This window comes from Melospiza georgiana, chromosome 3, assembly GCF_028018845.1.
Source record: "Melospiza georgiana isolate bMelGeo1 chromosome 3, bMelGeo1.pri, whole genome shotgun sequence".
Lineage (NCBI taxonomy): Eukaryota > Metazoa > Chordata > Aves > Passeriformes > Passerellidae > Melospiza > Melospiza georgiana.
The window spans coordinates 86148036-86166880 of record NC_080432.1 but is presented as its reverse complement, the minus strand read 5'-3'; the positions used below and the strand labels follow the sequence as shown (position 1 = coordinate 86166880).

At 40.1% G+C, this 18845-nt stretch overlaps 1 protein-coding gene across 1 annotated transcript in view; it reads right to left on the bottom strand.

Moving 5' to 3' along the window:
* LDAH (lipid droplet associated hydrolase) overlaps window positions 1-18585 on the bottom strand; it is a 113398-nt gene extending 94813 nt beyond the window's left edge. The window contains exons 1-2 of the mRNA XM_058020106.1: window positions 18496-18585; window positions 3926-4078 (exon numbers count right to left, since the gene is read on the bottom strand). Of these exons, the coding sequence (XP_057876089.1) occupies window positions 3926-4073 (148 nt within the window). The 5' untranslated portion in view covers window positions 4074-4078; window positions 18496-18585. The remainder of the gene's footprint in view (window positions 1-3925; window positions 4079-18495) is intronic.
* Between the last annotated feature and the right edge of the window lie 260 nt (window positions 18586-18845).

The following is an 18845-nucleotide window of genomic DNA, read 5'->3' as shown; positions in this document are numbered from 1 at the left end:
TTAAAGATTTTAAAACTAACAGGAACTCTCATCTCAAGAGAGAGTATACTAAAGAGTTGTCATAATCCAGACAAATTGTTTGTTCTGCTTTCACTGCTAAAAAATAGTTCAGCAGTCATCAAGTGAAGCAGTATTGTTGATATAAGTACACGTAACTACTCCTAAGAGATGAGAATCCAAATATGCAATTTCTGTTGTGCACAATCAATTCTTGACTCACAGAATTAGTTCAGAAGAAATATCTTTATACCCGAAAAAGGTGTGTGTTTAAGTCCTCATAGCCCTTAAACATCATCAAGTGACAGCATAAGTTGGTAAAACAGTAACATGATCCAAAAACCCAGCAGTGATTCAACTGCAAACAGGCAGATCAAGAAACTTGGCAAAGCATAGGGAATACTCTGAATGCAGGCCAGAGAACCAGATTCTGAAATTATTTCTGTATATTAATGAATGAAACTTGTGTAACATGATTTACCACAAAAAAAAAAACAAACAAAACTATTTACATTATATATGTTTACCAAGTACAAGATTGTAAATTGCAAAATTGCCTTGTTTACAGCAACGGTAACACAAATGAGGAAGCCTGAAACAAAGGTATCCCAATGTACCCCTGCAATTAAATGCAAGAAAAAACTTTGATGAAAAGCAAAATGTCATGAGCTAAACAGCACAGTGGTTTTAAAATTTGTATTTATTTACAAGACTAAATGTTTCATAAATACACAGGCACAAATAGATACTATTAAAACAGAAAAATATTCCATTACACTTTGTGGATTATGGTTTTCAATGAACACAAGACATGTTAAATATTGCTGTAGCAGATTTTGTATTTCACTGCTAATTTTACACTAAACAAACACTGTAAAAGTGAAAACAGTCCTTTGGGACACAAGAGGAAAAACAGTAATTCTTGTTCTTTCCATTGCACCTACGCATCCAGAAAACCACGTACCTGATCCTCCATCTGTACACACTTAATGTTACTCTCATGAGTAAATCTTATCAATTTTAACAGAAAAGAATTTATCTTCAGAAAGACAAACAAGTATATGCATATATTCTAGACTGAGGAAAAATTGGACCTTCTACACAGTCATTACTTTAGTAGACACATTATTACTCCTATTCAGAGGTTTTGTGGACACAAGAAGAAATGCTATGAAACAAAGTGTGTATTAAACATTTCAATTAATAAAGTAAAGCTTTATTAAAATTGTAAGTTCACTCACACTGCCACTAACAAAAAAATTTAGCTTGTTGCAGTTAAATGAGATTAAATACTGCTGCATGCTCTTTTTTTCAACTGCTTCAAGCACAGTGAGCTATCAGTTCTCAAGAGGCAGAATCCTGTTTCATTTTAAGTCATTGATTTCAGAGTAGAAGAATGTTTTGGAAGTATTTTTTTTAAAAAGTGGGGAGAGGGAGAAAGCTAAGTTGGACCTGAGAGGAATTCACACAAACCAAAAATAAATACACAGGATTTATTCTCAAATCTCCTGCAACAATTCAATTCCAGCAGAAGCTGAGAATTTTGTCACCTTTCTCAATACCCACCCACAACTCTGTTTGGTTTGACCACGTGTTAACAAAATCATATGCCTGAATTTCACTAGGACTGGAAAAGTATGTACCAGAGCAGTTTAATACACAGAACAGAGTAACAAATGCAGCAGGACCAACCACCTTCAGCTCAGATCACTCACACTTGCCTGTGCATGCTCTCTTTTTTTAAAGTCAGAGCTGCCCTTGTCTGAAGATTGCTTTCCTTGACTTGTGTACCAAGCTGTCCTTCTGCCCCTCTTTCCCCCATTCCATAAACAATCTCAACCATGGATACATGCCTTTCAAGTGTGAAAATGGCTGGACTCCAGAAAGGCTCCACATTTAATACTCGGGAATTTACAAAAGCACAAGGGAAATGCTATCTAATCCTGATTTTTAGGTACATGAACATATTGACCAAATGTCCATATCTCTCCTAAGGCTGTGTTTTTTGCACTGTAGATAAGCCTTTCCTTGAAAGCTAAAAATGAGGCATGCAACAGCAGCAAAACAACCTCACCATTTGTTTTATGAGAAGCAAAACTGCACTTTGTTATGCCAGGTCCCACTAAGCTCCCTGCCAGCCACAGCAAGAAGCTTGGGTAACTTTATTCACTACCGAATTTGGGCACCTAAAGTGAAGAGAGCATTATAGTGGTTGCTGAGGTCTTAAATTGTTTTTGCAGAGAGAACTTCCAGCTTATTACCAACATAATTCTGAAATACGAGCAAAACCATAAATCAGCTGCTTGCAAAAGCCTGAAGACCATGACAGAAGTACACTGAATATTTCACTGATGTCTATTTCTGAACATCTATCTTAAGATGTTATTAAGGAGTCTTCACAGAACTGTTCAGCAAGAAATCAGCTCCATGTAGTCCTGCCACTACATTTTTTTGCATTAAAAGTTTCCTGTGATGAATATGGAGACCATGCAATGTATGTGACTTGGTACATTTTGAACAGAATAATTACATGCCTTGCAGAGCTACCATGCCTTGGATGCTAATGTTTGACTTTTGTGCTCCTCTCCTACATATCTTTCCACTGATATAATCTAGATTTACAGATTTATCTTTGTTACAGCCTCTACTATCACCCCAAACAGAAGGTGTCAGTCTGAAGACAGGTGAAAGCTCCAGAACTTGTGGGGAAAAGGAACTCTAAACTTAGCTGTTCAATTAAACCTTCCACAGCTGAGAGAAAGCAGCAATTGAAAAGCATGAAATCAGGCTTATACCTCCAGAGAGGTACTGAAGAGATACTGCACAGTGTATTTGGTTTAAAAGGTCATTCCCCACAAAACAGGAACAAGATGCACTCATAGATGGCTTCTTTTCAGTTAAGAAAAGAATTTAAACTTCACTGTCACTGGCTTAAGAAGTTACTATTCAGTTCCTGGAGGCAAAGGCATAAAATCACTATGCCCAAGGAAACTAACATAAAATATTCCATGGACCTTCCAAAACATTGAAAAAAAAAAACCCTGAAAAATTTGACCTGTGTTCTCTTTCACCACTAAAGACCAAGCCACACACAGTCCCATAAATGGCCACTAGGTACACTAACAGTGAACCAAAGTTGTGGACTCACAAAAGTCATTATTTGTACCACTCATTCTAGGAGAAATAACAACAGTATCCAGAACATCCAAATAAACAATAGAAAGCATTAGAAATCTGCAAACTGTAAGGTGGTCAAAGAGTCACAGCTTGAGTGGGTTCAAGCTTTACTTTTGCTAAGATCAGGATTCCTACAGTTCATTGGTAGACTTCAACAAACTTAGAACACCTCCATTAATTTTAACATATGCCAAAGGCAAGTTTAGAGCTCTCATTTTAAGACAGCCACATTTAAATATAATTAGGAGCTGTACAATACTCACTAAGTTCACTAAGTTCAGCATAAAAATTCATGTGTAAAAATCTAAGTTAAAAAACTTTTCCTATTAGAAAAACCCAAAACTAAAAGAAACAACTGGATCTAGAATTTTTCCTCAAATACTGTAACTTTTATCTGTCAGTTGGCACACAGCTGACATTGCAGTAACATTTCAAGGTGCAAGAGATAAATAGAAGAAGAGCAAAGAAAACAAACAAAAGCCCACAATGCTCTCAGTAAACCACCACCACGAAGAAAATGAGTAAGACACCTTAATTTCTAAGCGCTGCCTTCTTGCACTGTTAAAAATAAAGGTAACAGTAGCAATCAAATGTAACAAAGAAATTTCACCACTGTAGTATTATTGAGTTACTGGCCATGTGCACGAGCCAGAATTTACCACTTAGATAGTGAGAATTTTGAAAATGAAACTGGACATACCCCTTTCCATCAACAAACTTCTAGACTCAAACACAAAAAAAAGACACTTACCAGGAATAATCATGAACAAGAGCCTGGGTAGATTTTTACTTTCATCTTTTGAGAGGTCTTTCCAGGGCCCACACTTTAAGACATGGGTAGCAGCTCCACAACAGTAGATAAATTCTTCATGTAAGGGCACTGGCTCTTCTGACCTCATGTTTGCTGTTGAGCAGAATAAGATACTGTTATAACAGGTCAATACTTACAGAGCTGCCTTTTTGTCACTATGCCTTGCCCCAGAATAACTGCAAAAAAACCCAGCCAAACCACCCCTCCCCCAACAGCTGTCATATCCAGTAATAAAAGGCCCAGTTCAGTATTTGATGTTTGAAGGGGCTGGAGAAGGTGATACATGTTGCTACTATATGAGAGAAAGCATCATCTTTCAGTTTCTGTCTCAGAAATACACAATGGTGAACTGGACAAGAAGCTCTATTCTACCTTAAAGGCAAATATTTTAAATTTCTTGTTCATACTTGTCCTGATTAAACCATACAGACATGAGATAGAAGGAAATGTGTAAGTGTTGAAGGTCTGAGCAAGTGATAGATGGAGCTTTAAGTGAAAAAGGGGGAATCCTGCAGCTCTGTAATATAGGGCCTGGATTCAGTGGTCCAGTGTGGGGATGTGATGAAGGCATGATGGGTATTGCTTGTAATTTTGGGGGAACAGATGGAAATTTTGTATGAATAATGCATGATGTGTTGTAGTATGTTGATGATATGGGGATAAGGGGTGGAATGTCCTGGGGTGACGTTATGATGCTTGTATCCCCATTCATCTGTTCTGTGCCTTTAAGACCAGCTCTGAAGAGTGGAAGTTTTGTTTGGGTTTCCCTTATCAGGGACACAGAGATGAGCAGTACATAGGGCTGTTTTTCACTTCTTGCTTGCAGCTTGCTGCTTTGCTTGCTCCCTTTTCTGCTCTTGCTTCTGCTCTGCTTTGGCCTCTGCTTATTAGCTAGCTCTAGCTAAACACTCCACATCCCTTCCCGGACTGTTTCTCCTCTCCTGTTCCTGTGACCATCTCGAACCTGCTCCGGACTGGGACTGGGAACACCGAGGGTTTGGTTTGCACTGTTCGGCTGCAGCAGCTGCCCCAGCGCCGGAGTGACTGAGAACAGAGCAACCACCCCCGAAAGAGACTTTCTGATTTTGTCATCCTTCTCAGAGCGGTGTCAGCTGGTATTGTTCATTTTGTGTGCTGGGGGGTGCTGTGCCTGAAATAAACAGGTTCTTTCCACCTCCCTCCAAGGAATTTTTTCCCGAACCGGTTGGGGGTAGGGGCCGTGTGGGTTTTGCTTTCTGGAGGGGCCCTCCTTTGCAGATTCTTTAACAAATTTGCCCTAAACCAGGACAATATCAATTGAGAAGCCAAAAATAATGGGAATATCTGTCATTTTCTGACCTCCCTGAATTCTGTGGTAACCTGAAAAGCCAAATATTAGGACATTGTTGCACAGTATTGTATAAGGCACTGGAATTGTCAAATTATTTACATGCAGAAATAACTGCTCTACCTGTGATATTTTGGTTGTTGCAGGCACCCATCAGTAATCAAGGAAACACCAATAGCAAATCCTCATGAACAGAATAATAATTTGCCCTAAACCAGGACAATACTGTTCACTAAGACGATTAATCTGAAAAGCTGTTTGAAGGCAAACAAATGAAAAAATACCAAATATAACTAGTGCTTGAATGTCCTTGCAAGTTCTTTAACTGTCAAAAGCATAGGTAAAAATAACATTATGTTTTCAACTATTTTTGCTTAGTGAAAAAGGACTATTCATTTTTGAGTACAAGGACACAAATTTCCTAGTCAGTTTGTGAAATTTCTATTTCCTAGTCAGTTTGTGAAATTTCAGGCATGTAAACCAAAGCCTGAAAGATCTACAAGGTCTGCTGCACTATCAAGTGGGAGGCACTACCCTCACTAATAGTCACTGAAAAATTCTCAGTGCTGCACAACTTAAAAGGAACAGATCTGACTCAAATTTTAAGTAATCACACTTGACAACATTAGAAAAGTACACCTGAATAAACAATATTTCTTTACTTTTGCAAATTTTAATCTGAGGTTTTGAAAGGTTTAAGGTAAAGAACGATCAATGCAGAAAAGACAGAAAATGTTTTGTTCTCAACTAACAAGTAGCACCATGAACAAACCTGAATATAGTACAAACAGAAAACACTTTTGGAGGGAAGGGAGAAGTGTTCTTTAATGCTGCCAATTACAGCAAAATTCTCTGGATGAAACCTTGTACCCCCATCTGCCCACTTCACCCCAGCATCCCCAAAAAGATACTTTAATGATTATGCAGACACCTTTACTACTTCACTGTTTGCCATGTTATTATCTAACTTGTAGTGACTGAAATGTAAGTAAAGTCATTTTTGCCAAACGATAAAGAGGCACATTTTAATGCATTATCCCTGCTTGTATTTCTTCATTATTTACAGGTGAAAGAAGCCAAGAACAGTTTCAACAAAGAAATCCAGTTACATCAACAACCACAGTAAACATAAGTTGTCACTCCTTTTCTGAGGTGTTTACAATCCAAGAAGCAAAAGTAACTAGTTCTTACCCAAGAAAGTAGGTTTTGGACAAAGTTTCTGATCATGATCACAACCAATAAAATCTGTTGCATATTTTCATTCTGAATTGATTTCACATAACAAATCTAAATGGAAATCCCACTGGCAACTTTTCATTCAAAAGAAGTATTTGCAACATTAAGGTCAGAAGTTAAGCAATGAGAACAGAAAACTCAGCAATACATTTTGGACTGGCACAGGAGGATTTTCAGGTTCACACAGACCTGTTGTTGTGGCTTTGGTCCAGTCTTTAACTTATAATTTCAAAAACACATAGTGTTGCAGTACCTGAAAGGACGACTGCACACCAGAGAAGAAGAAATGGTTATTTGAAAAACTGCTTGTCTGAGACAATCCCATTTGGCTTCTTTGTATTAACTCTATGCAGTGTCTGAGGGATTTTTTTAAATTTATTGTTAAGTTTAAATTCACAACTTTACGGCCTTTGGTAATAAAAATGGACACAAGAGAAAAACAGGGGAAATATAGTGGATATTCTCCCAGAATACTATTCAGACCTGTTTCAAGAAGAAATCAATAATAGCCAAAAATACCTCTGGATCTCCTTCCTCCTTCCTAAATGAAGCTTTGAAGAACAGTATTTCTGTTACAGGCATCTATTTTTGGCACAAGTTGCCTGCATTTCCCCTAGAAATATCATAAGACAGTCTATCAATTTCCAAACAGATTTAACAGGCAGAGGTTTCGAGAGATGAGGCTCCTACTGCCTCTGTCAGCCCACAGAGAGAGCACAGCTTGTGCCACAGCAGCTCCAAGAATGTTAAGCAGACAGGAGGACAAACTTGACTGGTGGGAGTTTCACAAGTTATCAAGGAGAAAGGTAACAAGACTCAAAGAGATGCATCTACCTAAGAAACCAGACATTATTACATCCAATAAGTATTTTCTTCCTTCTCTTCAACCCCTGCACATAAATTCTCTAACCTAATGTAGGAAAAGTATTACAAGAAATTCAGCTTCTGCCAAGAATGCTTAATCTAGTGTAAAAATTTCTGTTAGACTATTGAAATATTCGATTCACAGGGCTTTAGCTCCAGATTAACACACCCTTAACGTGGGTGTCTACCACAAAACAAACTCCTGTTACAGGATACAAAGCCTTAGGTGTCACTACATGAACTGATTAGGGGAATAACTGTGGGATCAGTTTCTTGGTTGCCACCTCCAGATTAGAAAAATCCTCTCCTGGTTAACAAAGACCATAGTAAAAACATATGAAGACATGCAGGTGCACCTGCAAACCAACACATGTATTTAGGTGTCTCCCTACTGATCCAGAAGCCACCTGCAGTCATTTTTTCTGACAGGAGTACCTGGAAATAGAGGTATCCACAAAGGGCAGATTACCTCTGCCATAAGACCAATTCTTTTCATCTTTGGTTCAACTGACTCCAAAGTAAAATGCTGATAGTAAAGCTAAGTGAACTTTGCAAGCATCGGGATAATTATTTATGCCTCTTTCCTGAGAACATATTGTAACTGCTCCATCCTACACTATTACTTGGACTTGACATTTTATTTCAAAGATAACTTGGAAATAACAAAATTTGATCAACACTTGAAGAGTGTTCAATAAAAAGAGTTATCACAAACTCAGACAAACACCATGTAATGTAATCAGAGTAATTAAATGGATATCTGGCATACAAACTATTCAATCACAAGACAGGACAAACAGGTTGGTGTACCTATTCTGAAGCAAGATGCTGTAGTGAAACATGTAATCATAACCACAAGGGCAAAGGTAACTTGCATAAAACAACGGAGAAACCAAAATAAAGGAGAAAGAACAACTGCAGCAGATTTGACATAAAAGGTTCCACAAAATCATAAGAGACACACCCCAAGGTGCTCATGGTAAAGGCTACTGTGAGGCCACTCTCTATCCTTTCTGGTAAGTTACAATGACATTGGAAAAAGCTACTCAGGAGAGTGGTAGAATTCCTGGAAGCGTTAAAAAATGTGTAGATGTGGCCCTTGGGGACATGGTTTAGTGATGAGCATTGAAGTACTGGGTTAACAGTCAGACTCTATGATCTTAGAGCTCTTTTTCAACCTTAACAATTCTATGATTGGAAAACATGTCTGGAAATTGCAAAAAAAGGCAACCACCGTGGTTAGAGTGTCCAGGGAGCTCTAGGCCAGTCAACCTCATCTCAGTTCACAGAAAGTTGTAAAAAAATAAAATAAAATAAATCCCACTCAAAGTTGTACCCAAGAACATGAAACAAGCATTAATGTACCAATGATGTCTTTCAAGTGGCAATAATGTCCAATGTCTCCACTGAACACCTGCACACAGGACAGGAGCCTCTCTCAGAAGGGTCCTGCAAAATGTCAGGGGGAGGAAGACAAACCAGCTGAAACACTGGAGGGCAAGGCTGCTATCCAAATGGATCCTGACAGGCTGGAAACGTGGGAACTACATGAAAGCCAAGGGCAAAGAGAAAGTCCTGCACCAAGAGTTCAGCAACCCAATGCAGCAATAGACTGGGGGCTCAAAAGCTAGGAAGTGGCTTTCCAAAAAAAGACACAAATTATTAGAAAGCTGAAAATGAGCCAGTAATGAGCCCCTGTAACCATCAAGCTGGAGTGTATACAAGGCTGCACAAGGAGTAGCCTGCAATCTTGGAATGTTTGTATCTCCTGCTGCTTGGCAATGGAAAGACTGCATGTGGAGAACTGTGTCTAGTTTTGGACTCCTCAGACAAACAAGACATCAATGTATTAGAGAAAGCCAATTAGATGATATGGATGCTGAAGCGTGTGATGTATGTCCAAAGGACAAGGAAAAATAGTCAAAAGTTGCAGAGAAGGAAATTCCAATAGTAAAGGTTTCCCCCAATGCACAATTAGGACTATGAAATAATGCAAGTTGCCCTGAAAGGCAGGACAGTCCCCAACTGGACAATGCTTTCAGCAACATGACCTGCTTTGACCTCTTTGAGAAAGGACCTGGACTACATGTTAGGGATAACAAAGTTGGATGCGTGTAAATTCATGAGACTGGACTAGATACACCATAAAGTGTCTATTGCAAGGATACTGTTTATCAAAAACCACTGTAAATCATTGGAGGTCTTGATGGTTAAGGATGAAAAGGTATTTAAAATCATAGCTATTTTCCAGCAGAAAAGGCAAGAAAGAGCACCCAAGGTACTACAGGTAGTTCTGGCTCAACTGACTCCACAGGAAAAACCACAGGAGCATGTATTGTGTAAGTTCCTCTGATCACATAAAAACAGAATAAGAGACCAGTCTGCCATGAGCAAACCATACTAAGCAATGCAACTGCCCTAAATTATAAAATACCTGGCCACAAGAACGAAAGAAAATATATAAATGTAATGCACACTGCCTTATTAAGAATTTTGGCACTGTCTCCCACTGCATTCTCTTTTCTAGGCCAAGGAAATGCAGGCTGAATAAACTGACTTGCACAGTTTGAAAAGTAACTGAACAAGCTTAAAAGATAATCAACTACTGTTCTGCCAGCTGTCAAGTAATCTTGGGTCAATACTGGTACCTACAAAACTCAGGATTTTCATCAGAAACATACCTCCAACACTGAGCCCAGCTCTGTTCAAGCCCCCCACATCAAGAACACAAGGAAACTTGGAAGGGTCAAGTAAATAACTAGGCTAGAGGAAAAGCTTTGTGAACTGTGCTTTTTCAGTCTCCCGTGCTGCAATCAAACTGCAACCTAGAGCCATTTGAAGGAGACCAGCAAAAGCAGCACAGCCAAACCTTTCTCTGCAATGGAAGGTGGTAAAACAAGAGGCAACAGCCACAAGTTGTGTCTTGACACCCCAAGGCATCATAAAAAACTAGTTGCTAAGAAGGCAATGGATGCTGGTTAGCAAGGCAGCAGAATGTTTCTTGGAGGTTTTTAAGACTCAGCTGGACAAAATGTAATTTTGATCTCAACAGAAAGACAGACTAAGTTTTCTCCAGAGTTTTCCACTAATCAACACTTTACAATTCTTATGGCCCTAAAACAGCAGAAAAAAAAAAAAAGCAGGAGATAAAACAAGGATCTCAAACAAGTTTTCTAGTACCATAGTAAATGCAGAGTTTCATGAACACAGTCCATGACAATAACTAAGTATTTAGGTCAGAGAAAAGGAATCCAAACAGGACCAGTCCCCCCAAAATATAGGAAACTAAAGTAGATGTATTCTATTGATTAGCTGTACCAGGTTAGATAAAAAAGAAACCCTGCCCTAATAGGTGATTTTATGTGACTGAATTCAACACTAGAATGTAAAAGAATAACTGGAAAAACAGCAAAATTCCTTCAGCTGCCTTCTACACTAAGGCTCTGACAATTTCTACATTACTCCCACAGGAGAATCATCCAGACCTGATGTAAGCTCTTTGATCTGCAGACTGGAACCTACATGCTCGTAGCTAGGAACTAGAAAGGGACAGAGCGACCTGGTAAGAAAACTGCAAAGAGAGGAACAAGGGAAGTGGGGATTTCGTGATGTGAGAGATGAGCTATGACATGACACACGATGCCCAGATCTCATCAAAGATTTATCTGGACAAACAACAAACAATGGATGCCAGATTTTCTCAGGGAAAACAATAAACACAGGCCAAAGACTTTGCAAGCCATTGTGACATCAGTCACAAATCTTGACCAATTCTGTGTAAGAAAAGCAGCAGCAGCAGCCAGTAGCACATAAAAATGAAACATTTCTTCATTGTACTTTCCAGCGCAATTCTCTGTCAAAGTCGTATACAAGTCCCTTTCACACTAGCTCTGAATTAGTAAATAAAAACTGTTAGGCATTATTTGTAAAAATGAACAAAGATAAAAAATTTACACTGCAGACACATCAATCGAAGCAACATAGTTATACAAAATAACAGTGCTTTCCTCTAAAACCAATGAAGTAATTAGGAAGCCTTGTTTTTAGCGATCACTTGAGCTAGCAATACAAGGCCTTCACTTTGTTTTGTTCCTGTGTCATTCCCCCATGCCACTCCCTCAAGGAGTAAAACTGCTGGGAGAATTTCACTGAAGACTGTATAAAAATATCAGTCACACATGTGGAAATGAGGTACATATTACTCATGTTTAGGGTTGTAATGATAACAAGCTGAAGTGCAAAATGAAAACTGGTATCTCTTCTCAAGTCTGAACCTAGTTCAGAGACAACATATGGGGGACTGTGCAAAGACCTAAAACCGGAGAAACCTAGTCTGAAGAACTGGATCTACCTGCAAGACCTTGTAACATGATACTACCATTAATAATCTTGTAGCAATGACCAAAAAAGTGTGCACACAGTCCCGCTGTTACAGATGCAGGGAAAATAGCTTCTGGGTATCCATTTTCTACCAGACAAGGTATACATATCACTGCTAAACATTATAAATGCAATTATGGAGACAGCTATTCATCAAAGCAGGACAGGACTCACAAATCAAAAAATTGTTAGCTTAGAAAGATCCATTTGAGGACTCAAATCAGGAACAGATGCATTTTCCACCAACCTTATTCCAAAAAGGTGCTTTGCTCTGAAATGATTTCAAAGAGTTTTGGAGTTAGGGAATCAAGAAATCAGAAAACATTTTCAGATCCTACAATGATACATTGGCCTGGCACAAAATTATTCAACAGATAAAATGATCAAAACCCTGGGAAAATGGATTAGGAAAGCCCATCACAACCTGCAACCAATCTTTGTATGTCACTGCGAGTTTTAGCTTTGAAAAGTTCAGCATGTACTAATGAGTTAAAAAAAAAAAAGAGCTTCTGCTAATTATCATAATGGAACTACTACAGTACTCTTGGCCTTGACTTCCTCGCTACTCTCAAGAAGGTGAAAAAGCAAATGAAAGACTTCCATGGGGATCAGGCACACTCATGAACCTTTATGGAGCCTTTATGAAAGCAGCCACACCTCTGAAAGCATCCACTGGTGGTCTACAGCACTTGACACCGCAAGCAGATACGTTTCACTACAGCTCTGGCAACATCGCTCTAAGTTTGATCTGGTCTCTTTCTCCTATGGCAATCACAGACCTTCAGCTTAACAAAGGTCACAAAACCTCAGTTATGCTTGCCCAGTGCTCCAAGAGCAGAGTCCATGTCCTTGGTTACCAGCTAGATCAAAGCTCCTCCATTTGCTATCACAGTTTAACACTTGGTTAGAAACACAGACCACAGAGCACTGGAGTGAGAGCAAGCAGGGAGGAAACCCTGGGAAGTTACTCTGGTGTGGCCCAGGGTCGCTGAGGCTTCACACAATACCAGACACCTCAAATGTCTGCAAAGGTATAAAGACATGACTTTCTAAAAGTGGAGCATGTTTTATCAAACACATTTCAGGATACAGTGGAAGAGGTCCTACATATCATGTCTTGCTATTCTATTTAATCACAACAAGATGGTAACTTTCACTTTTTCAAAAGTGAACTGTCTGTGAACTGTTGAGAGCTACCAACATGAAAATGACCCCAAACAAGTACAAGTTTTTTGTCTTGGTTTGTTTTTTCCTTAAGTAACTTCATAAGCAAAATTAAGGTTGGGAATCCCACAGATCACAAGAAAGTGGTAGCTATTCTCCCAGCAAATTCCCAATTTCCCAGTCAGTGCAGGCCTGATGATAAAACTAAGAATGTCCATGACCTAAAATGAAATGAGCAAGAAAGCTGCTGCTTAAAGAAACAAATCTACACTAGGCAGTAATGATAGTTTCATTTGCATGAAATCAAATAGGATGGCTTCATTTGGTGTAGTATGAAGCATTTTCCAGAACAGAAAGTGGGGTTTTGGGAAACCTTCTAGTCTTAAAGGTAGAAAAAGCTGCTCATTTGTACGCAGTACTGAAATTTATCAGTGAAATAAAGTAACTTTCAAAGATCTCTTTCCCTCCAAATACTGCATTAAAGTACTGGATCCAGAGAAAAAACAGGGCTTTTAAAACTGAAATCTCACAGGGGAATAAACAGAAGGTAGTAGGCATGAATAACATGTAGGTATAATAAATATACTTTATATTCTGAGACTAAACTGCAATGTTAGCAAAAGACCTCAGTCAAATAGAGTATCTACGTGAAAGAACATAAAAAGTTGCTGCTGAAGTACAATGTCTACATGGTAAGAAAGGTTTCCAGGGAAAAAACAAAACTATGCCAGGTCTCTTCTGACCAACAAATTCCAAAGACAGCAGACTCATGTCAAGAGTATCTTGTAAATAGACTCTCCCAGAAAATCAAAGGGAGAATAAATCACTTTGGAATGGACAGCATGAAAAAACATTGTCACAAATATAGTAAAGTTTGCAAAGTATGCAACTTGTTTATTAGAATTATGTGGAACATCAGTATTTTGGGAGGCAGCGGGCAAAACTGAAATGCAACACCACGATTGAAGACTGGGTTAAAACTTGCCTGAAGTTAGAGGTGGGAATGTTACATTTCATGAACAAGAACCCATCATGCTTATGTTTGGATACAGAAGAAACATCCCTGGCCTCTAAACTTCAACACAAATCACCACACAAACCAAAGCATGTTCAAAAGTGAACAAATGTGAATTATGGGGAAGAAGACATGGCCCTTCACAGGATATTGCTTTTAAGGAGAGAGAGAAATATCAAAATATGGTGCAAAAAAAAAAAATTTAAAAAGAATGAAGGTACAGGTTATCAAGGACACATGGACAAGAAGAAACTGAAGATAGCATTGAGAGAGAGGAAACATTCATGCAAATAAGCCTGCTTGTGGTCTAAGAGTTTGAGAAAAAAACACTTGCTCACTAAACAAAGATGATGCTTCTTTACCATGTGGTTCCTACTATCCCTAAGGAAAATGAGAACTTTTCAAAAGAAAAAAAAAACACCAAAAAACTTTTTGGCTCTTCAACCATATGTTCTGTACTCATATTTTTTCTCCTACATCAAAAGAACTACAGGTCCCACATTTCTGTTGGACAGATGTTTAAGTAATACAGGTAACCTGCCCAACATTCAATGAAACATAAAAATGCAAAAATTTAAAGTAACAGCAACCTATATATTCACTGAAACCATAGTTCCCAGAAGTTAAGTATTTGAAGAAACATTCATCTTTCAGCAGCAATAATAACAGGCAAAAAAGCAGAAAAAAGCAAATCTCTTTCCCCTTATGTTTGATAACTCCTTCTCCACCTCCTATCACAGATTAAGATTCACCACTTCATGGACAGCACTACTCTTCCTTTTGTCTTGTCAAGTAATGCAAAGTTCAAAGAGCATAAGCAGATATCAAATTAAAAAGAAAATAAAGTCCACAAGTACAATCAGCATCACACTGCCCTTGATCTGGTTTCCCCCATCTTTTCCTATGCTGCTCAGCATAAATCCTCGTGCAGAACTATCCCTTATTTCTTTCTTTCTTCCATATTTCCAGGTTAGTTATTCTCCTTTAACCAAAAATATGCTCCAAATTCTAAACACCGTTTTCTTCTCATTTTATTATTTCAACTTGTGTGTGTTCTTACATCAACTGTTTATCCCACCTTCAGCTTAGCTCTCCAGCTGCTGCTGGTTTTCTTCCTTTCTAATGAGGACAAAAAAGAATTAGTCAAAATCCCATCAACTCGTGGTAGACCAACTTACTAGTCACAGCTGCATTCTCAGTAACCTCTCAACCCAGCTGTCCATTCTGATACTCATCCCCTCACCCCAACAGGTTAGGAAGGCACTGCAAGCAGAGACATGAAAGCAAACTGTACAGAGCTCTGTGCAAAGGACACAGAGGTCAAACAGGAGAAGGAAGCAATGATCAGAGGACACGAATAACAGCAGCATCAGATCCCTTTCCAAGTCCCTACAGCAATGTAACTGTCTGTACCACTGATGTGAGGCCTGGAGTCCGAGTCCTTCCCAGGAAGAAGCACTGGCCCTGGCCATCAGGAGGGCAGGGCAGGGAACTGAACAGCCAGGCTCGACACAGTGGAGCAGGAGCCGGAAGGTTTCTCCAGAGCCACTGCTGCAGAAGGCCTACACATCGCAGAGCTCTGACATACAGACCTACAGCTCCAGTCACAGGAGGATCCAAAGACAATTCACCACGCTGGGAAAACTGCAGCTTGCTCCTCACCACACCAGGAAACTTTCTAGTTACTCTATTACAGCATTTTGCACAAGAGCCCAGCTCCTCCCATCAAGATAACTCTGCTAAATCCTCGTAACTCATGACTTTGAACAAATACATACAAGAACAAAGCCTGTGCTCATCACAGCTTCAAATAAAAATCTAGTTATCACCTGATACTCATTCCAAATTTCAGACTCTGCAAAAAGTCTGTATCGCAAGTGATTTGGTTTTTTTTTTCAAACTAAAGATTTGAATAAATAATTGGTCTAAACAAAAGACAATGGGAACAGAATCTAAACAGAAGCTAGAGATGAGATGGAAAACAGAAAGAACCAAGTGAACAGCATGGTAGCAGCAGGAGGAAGCAAAAATAGAAGAAAGAAACAAGGATAATGATGAAAGAAACCCTGCCAAACCTGAAGTTGTAGCATCACTGGTTAGACATTGTTCTGACACATCAGGATTACCTAACATATGGTAACAAGGTGCTGTCACACTACATGAGGTGGTTGTGCAACCCCAGCGAGCTAAACAAGCAGTTCTCATTCATTTCACCAGTGATTATATACTCAGGCTTGTATTCAGTGTGAAAACTGCCGTTTGTTTCACACTTAATTGTTCTTTAAGCTCAAACATTTCGTATTACACGGTTTTTTCCTATTATGAATTTTTTTTACCAGAATAATTTACTTCCCCCAGTATAAGTTGTTTACAAGCCTCACAAGACATCTAAATGTCATCATTCAACATGTAAACTGGAATCCAGTGTTGTCAAACATTTCAGTGTCTACACAGCAGTTTGTCACTTGCAGAAAAACAGTCACATTGCTATTAAGAGCATGCCTGAATTAAGTAAGGGAAAACTATGTCTTCATATCCTGCAAACAAGTTTTATGTACAAATGCATACATAGCATGCTCTAAAGCTGAAACCTTGAAATTCTAATTCTAATACTCAATAAAAATGAGATAGACATCATCCAAAATTGGGACCACCCCTTTTTCCAGACAAAGTGCCCTCATTAAAACAAACCCCAAGAACAGGAAAATAAAGTTTCATTTAAAAGAAATCAAAGCTATCAAACAAAAAAAAAAAAAACCAAAAAACAGCACTGAAAACAATACAATTAGGAAGCTGTAGGGTAAATTTTGTCAAATTTACTGACAAGTTCTTTGGCTTGGCCAGTCATATTGGAAATTTTGTTTTACCATTACACATACACAATTTATTGTAATTGTCCTTGTGAATCAAATGAAATAGATAATGCCATGTAGAAGTAGCAGGAAGTGTGTCAAAAACTAACAGATGTTAGCGAGTTAGTGGATTTCTGGCCCACAGAACTACTTGAGGCTGAATGTTTGGAAAACCAGAGGTACCTATGAGTGAAAGGCAAGGATGCATTGATGGAGAAATCCACAGTGGCTCTTTAAGACCTCAGCACATCTATTCCAGAAAGTTCCTGGACTGCACCTTACTGCAAGTTGAGTGGATACTCAGTGTGGAACTACATAAAGAAGAACCATACATGCTTGCCTGTTTCACAGGCATTGGCTTAGTGTACTGTCCAAGATCCATAAAAATTCACTGACTTTGACTGCTTTGACATAAACCTTGTAGTAATTCCATGATGGAAGGTATAAAGTCTTAGTGTCACCGCTTATCCAGGTCTGTAAACGTGTAAACTTCCCTCATCGACATCATAAGCAAATGTCACAAGAAAATAGGAAGCTGCAGTAATCACAATCAGTAACTGAAGGCTTCTAGTCCCTGAGGCACACAGATTACAGATTCATGTCCAGATTCTGACACAGGCCCATGCGGATGGACTCTCAGGCCTCAACTGGGCACCATAAGGTCCCAGAGGGCCAGGACTATTCAACACCTAAAAAAATAAGAGTCTGCATCACCCAAGTCATTCAAGGCTTTATTATTATAGTTAAGTCTCAAGAAAATAAGCTAAATTTTGTTTGTTTCTAAATTTTTGCAATGCAACAAAAAACTTACCACTAAGAAAGCTCTCAACAACTGTCATGCCTCAAATAGCCCTTCATCATTATCCTAATTTCTTTCACTGCACATTTCCATTCCAGCATTTACTTGTTTCCTGAACCTGCTTCTCACCCTGTCTGGCACAGGCATCTCTTCTCCTGTGTAGTAAATACAGGCATGGAGGTGGGTGATGACAGTGATGATGCCCCAGAAGCAGCAGTGACAGCAAACCTGGCAGGTTTGGAAAGAGGGTGTGAGCCTGCAGGACGCCCTGCTTTTCCAAACCAGTATCTCCTCTACTAAAATATGCCTCTTTCTGCTTAAAGAAAAACTCATCTCACTTCTAGCTTTTAAGAATTTAAAATCTTATTTTCCTCTTTTCCTATTTATAGGCCCTTCAGGTCAGAGACTTTTCCTTCGTTTCTTGTTTTATAACACGCCACCAAGATAACAAGCATCACTCAGCTCTGAGAGATGCTTCCCAGGAATAAGCGCTAACACACAGAAATAAACACCACGAATAGCATCACCTCAGCTATTTTCTGGAAAAGGAGACACCACTTAGGACTCGTTTCATGAAGTCTTCTCCATGACAAAACAAGTCAAGGGAGCACGCACGAAGCGTTTCTTTCGGCATGGGATGTGTCAGTCCATCCTCAAGCAAACGCCTAGAGATCACCAGCGCTATTCGCTGCAACGGGTCCGTAACAGAGCTGACACCCAGCACAGCCGGGCTGGCGGCACCTCCCTGCTGGGCGAGGCTGCGGGTCAGCCCCGCACGGCGGCGGCGAGGGACGGCCCGCGGGTTCGGGGCGGCTCTCGGCCCCGGCACAGGGGAGGCAGGGGAGGGCAGGGCAGGGCCGCTGCGGCACTCACCTTCCCCGTTGGCAGGCTCTCCAGCTCCCGGCACGGCGGCGGCCGGCGCTGTCTCTGCCGACACCGGGCGGAAGCAGCGGGCGAGGAGGGGCCGGGCCGCTCCTTCCGCCGGGGCCGCGGGGCGCGCTGAGGGCGGGCCCGACCCGCCCCCCGCCGCCCGCGCCATGAGGGTGGCGGCTGCGACCCCTGTGAGAGAGGGGACCAGCGTTACTACCCAGCCCTTCCTAGCCAGCCCTTCCTACCCTGCCCTTCCTACCCTGCCCTTCCTAGCCAGCCGTGCTCGCCCGGCCTCCGGCGCCCGCCGCCCGCTTGGGAATGGCAGGAGCAGGAGAAGAGGGAGGTCATCCCGG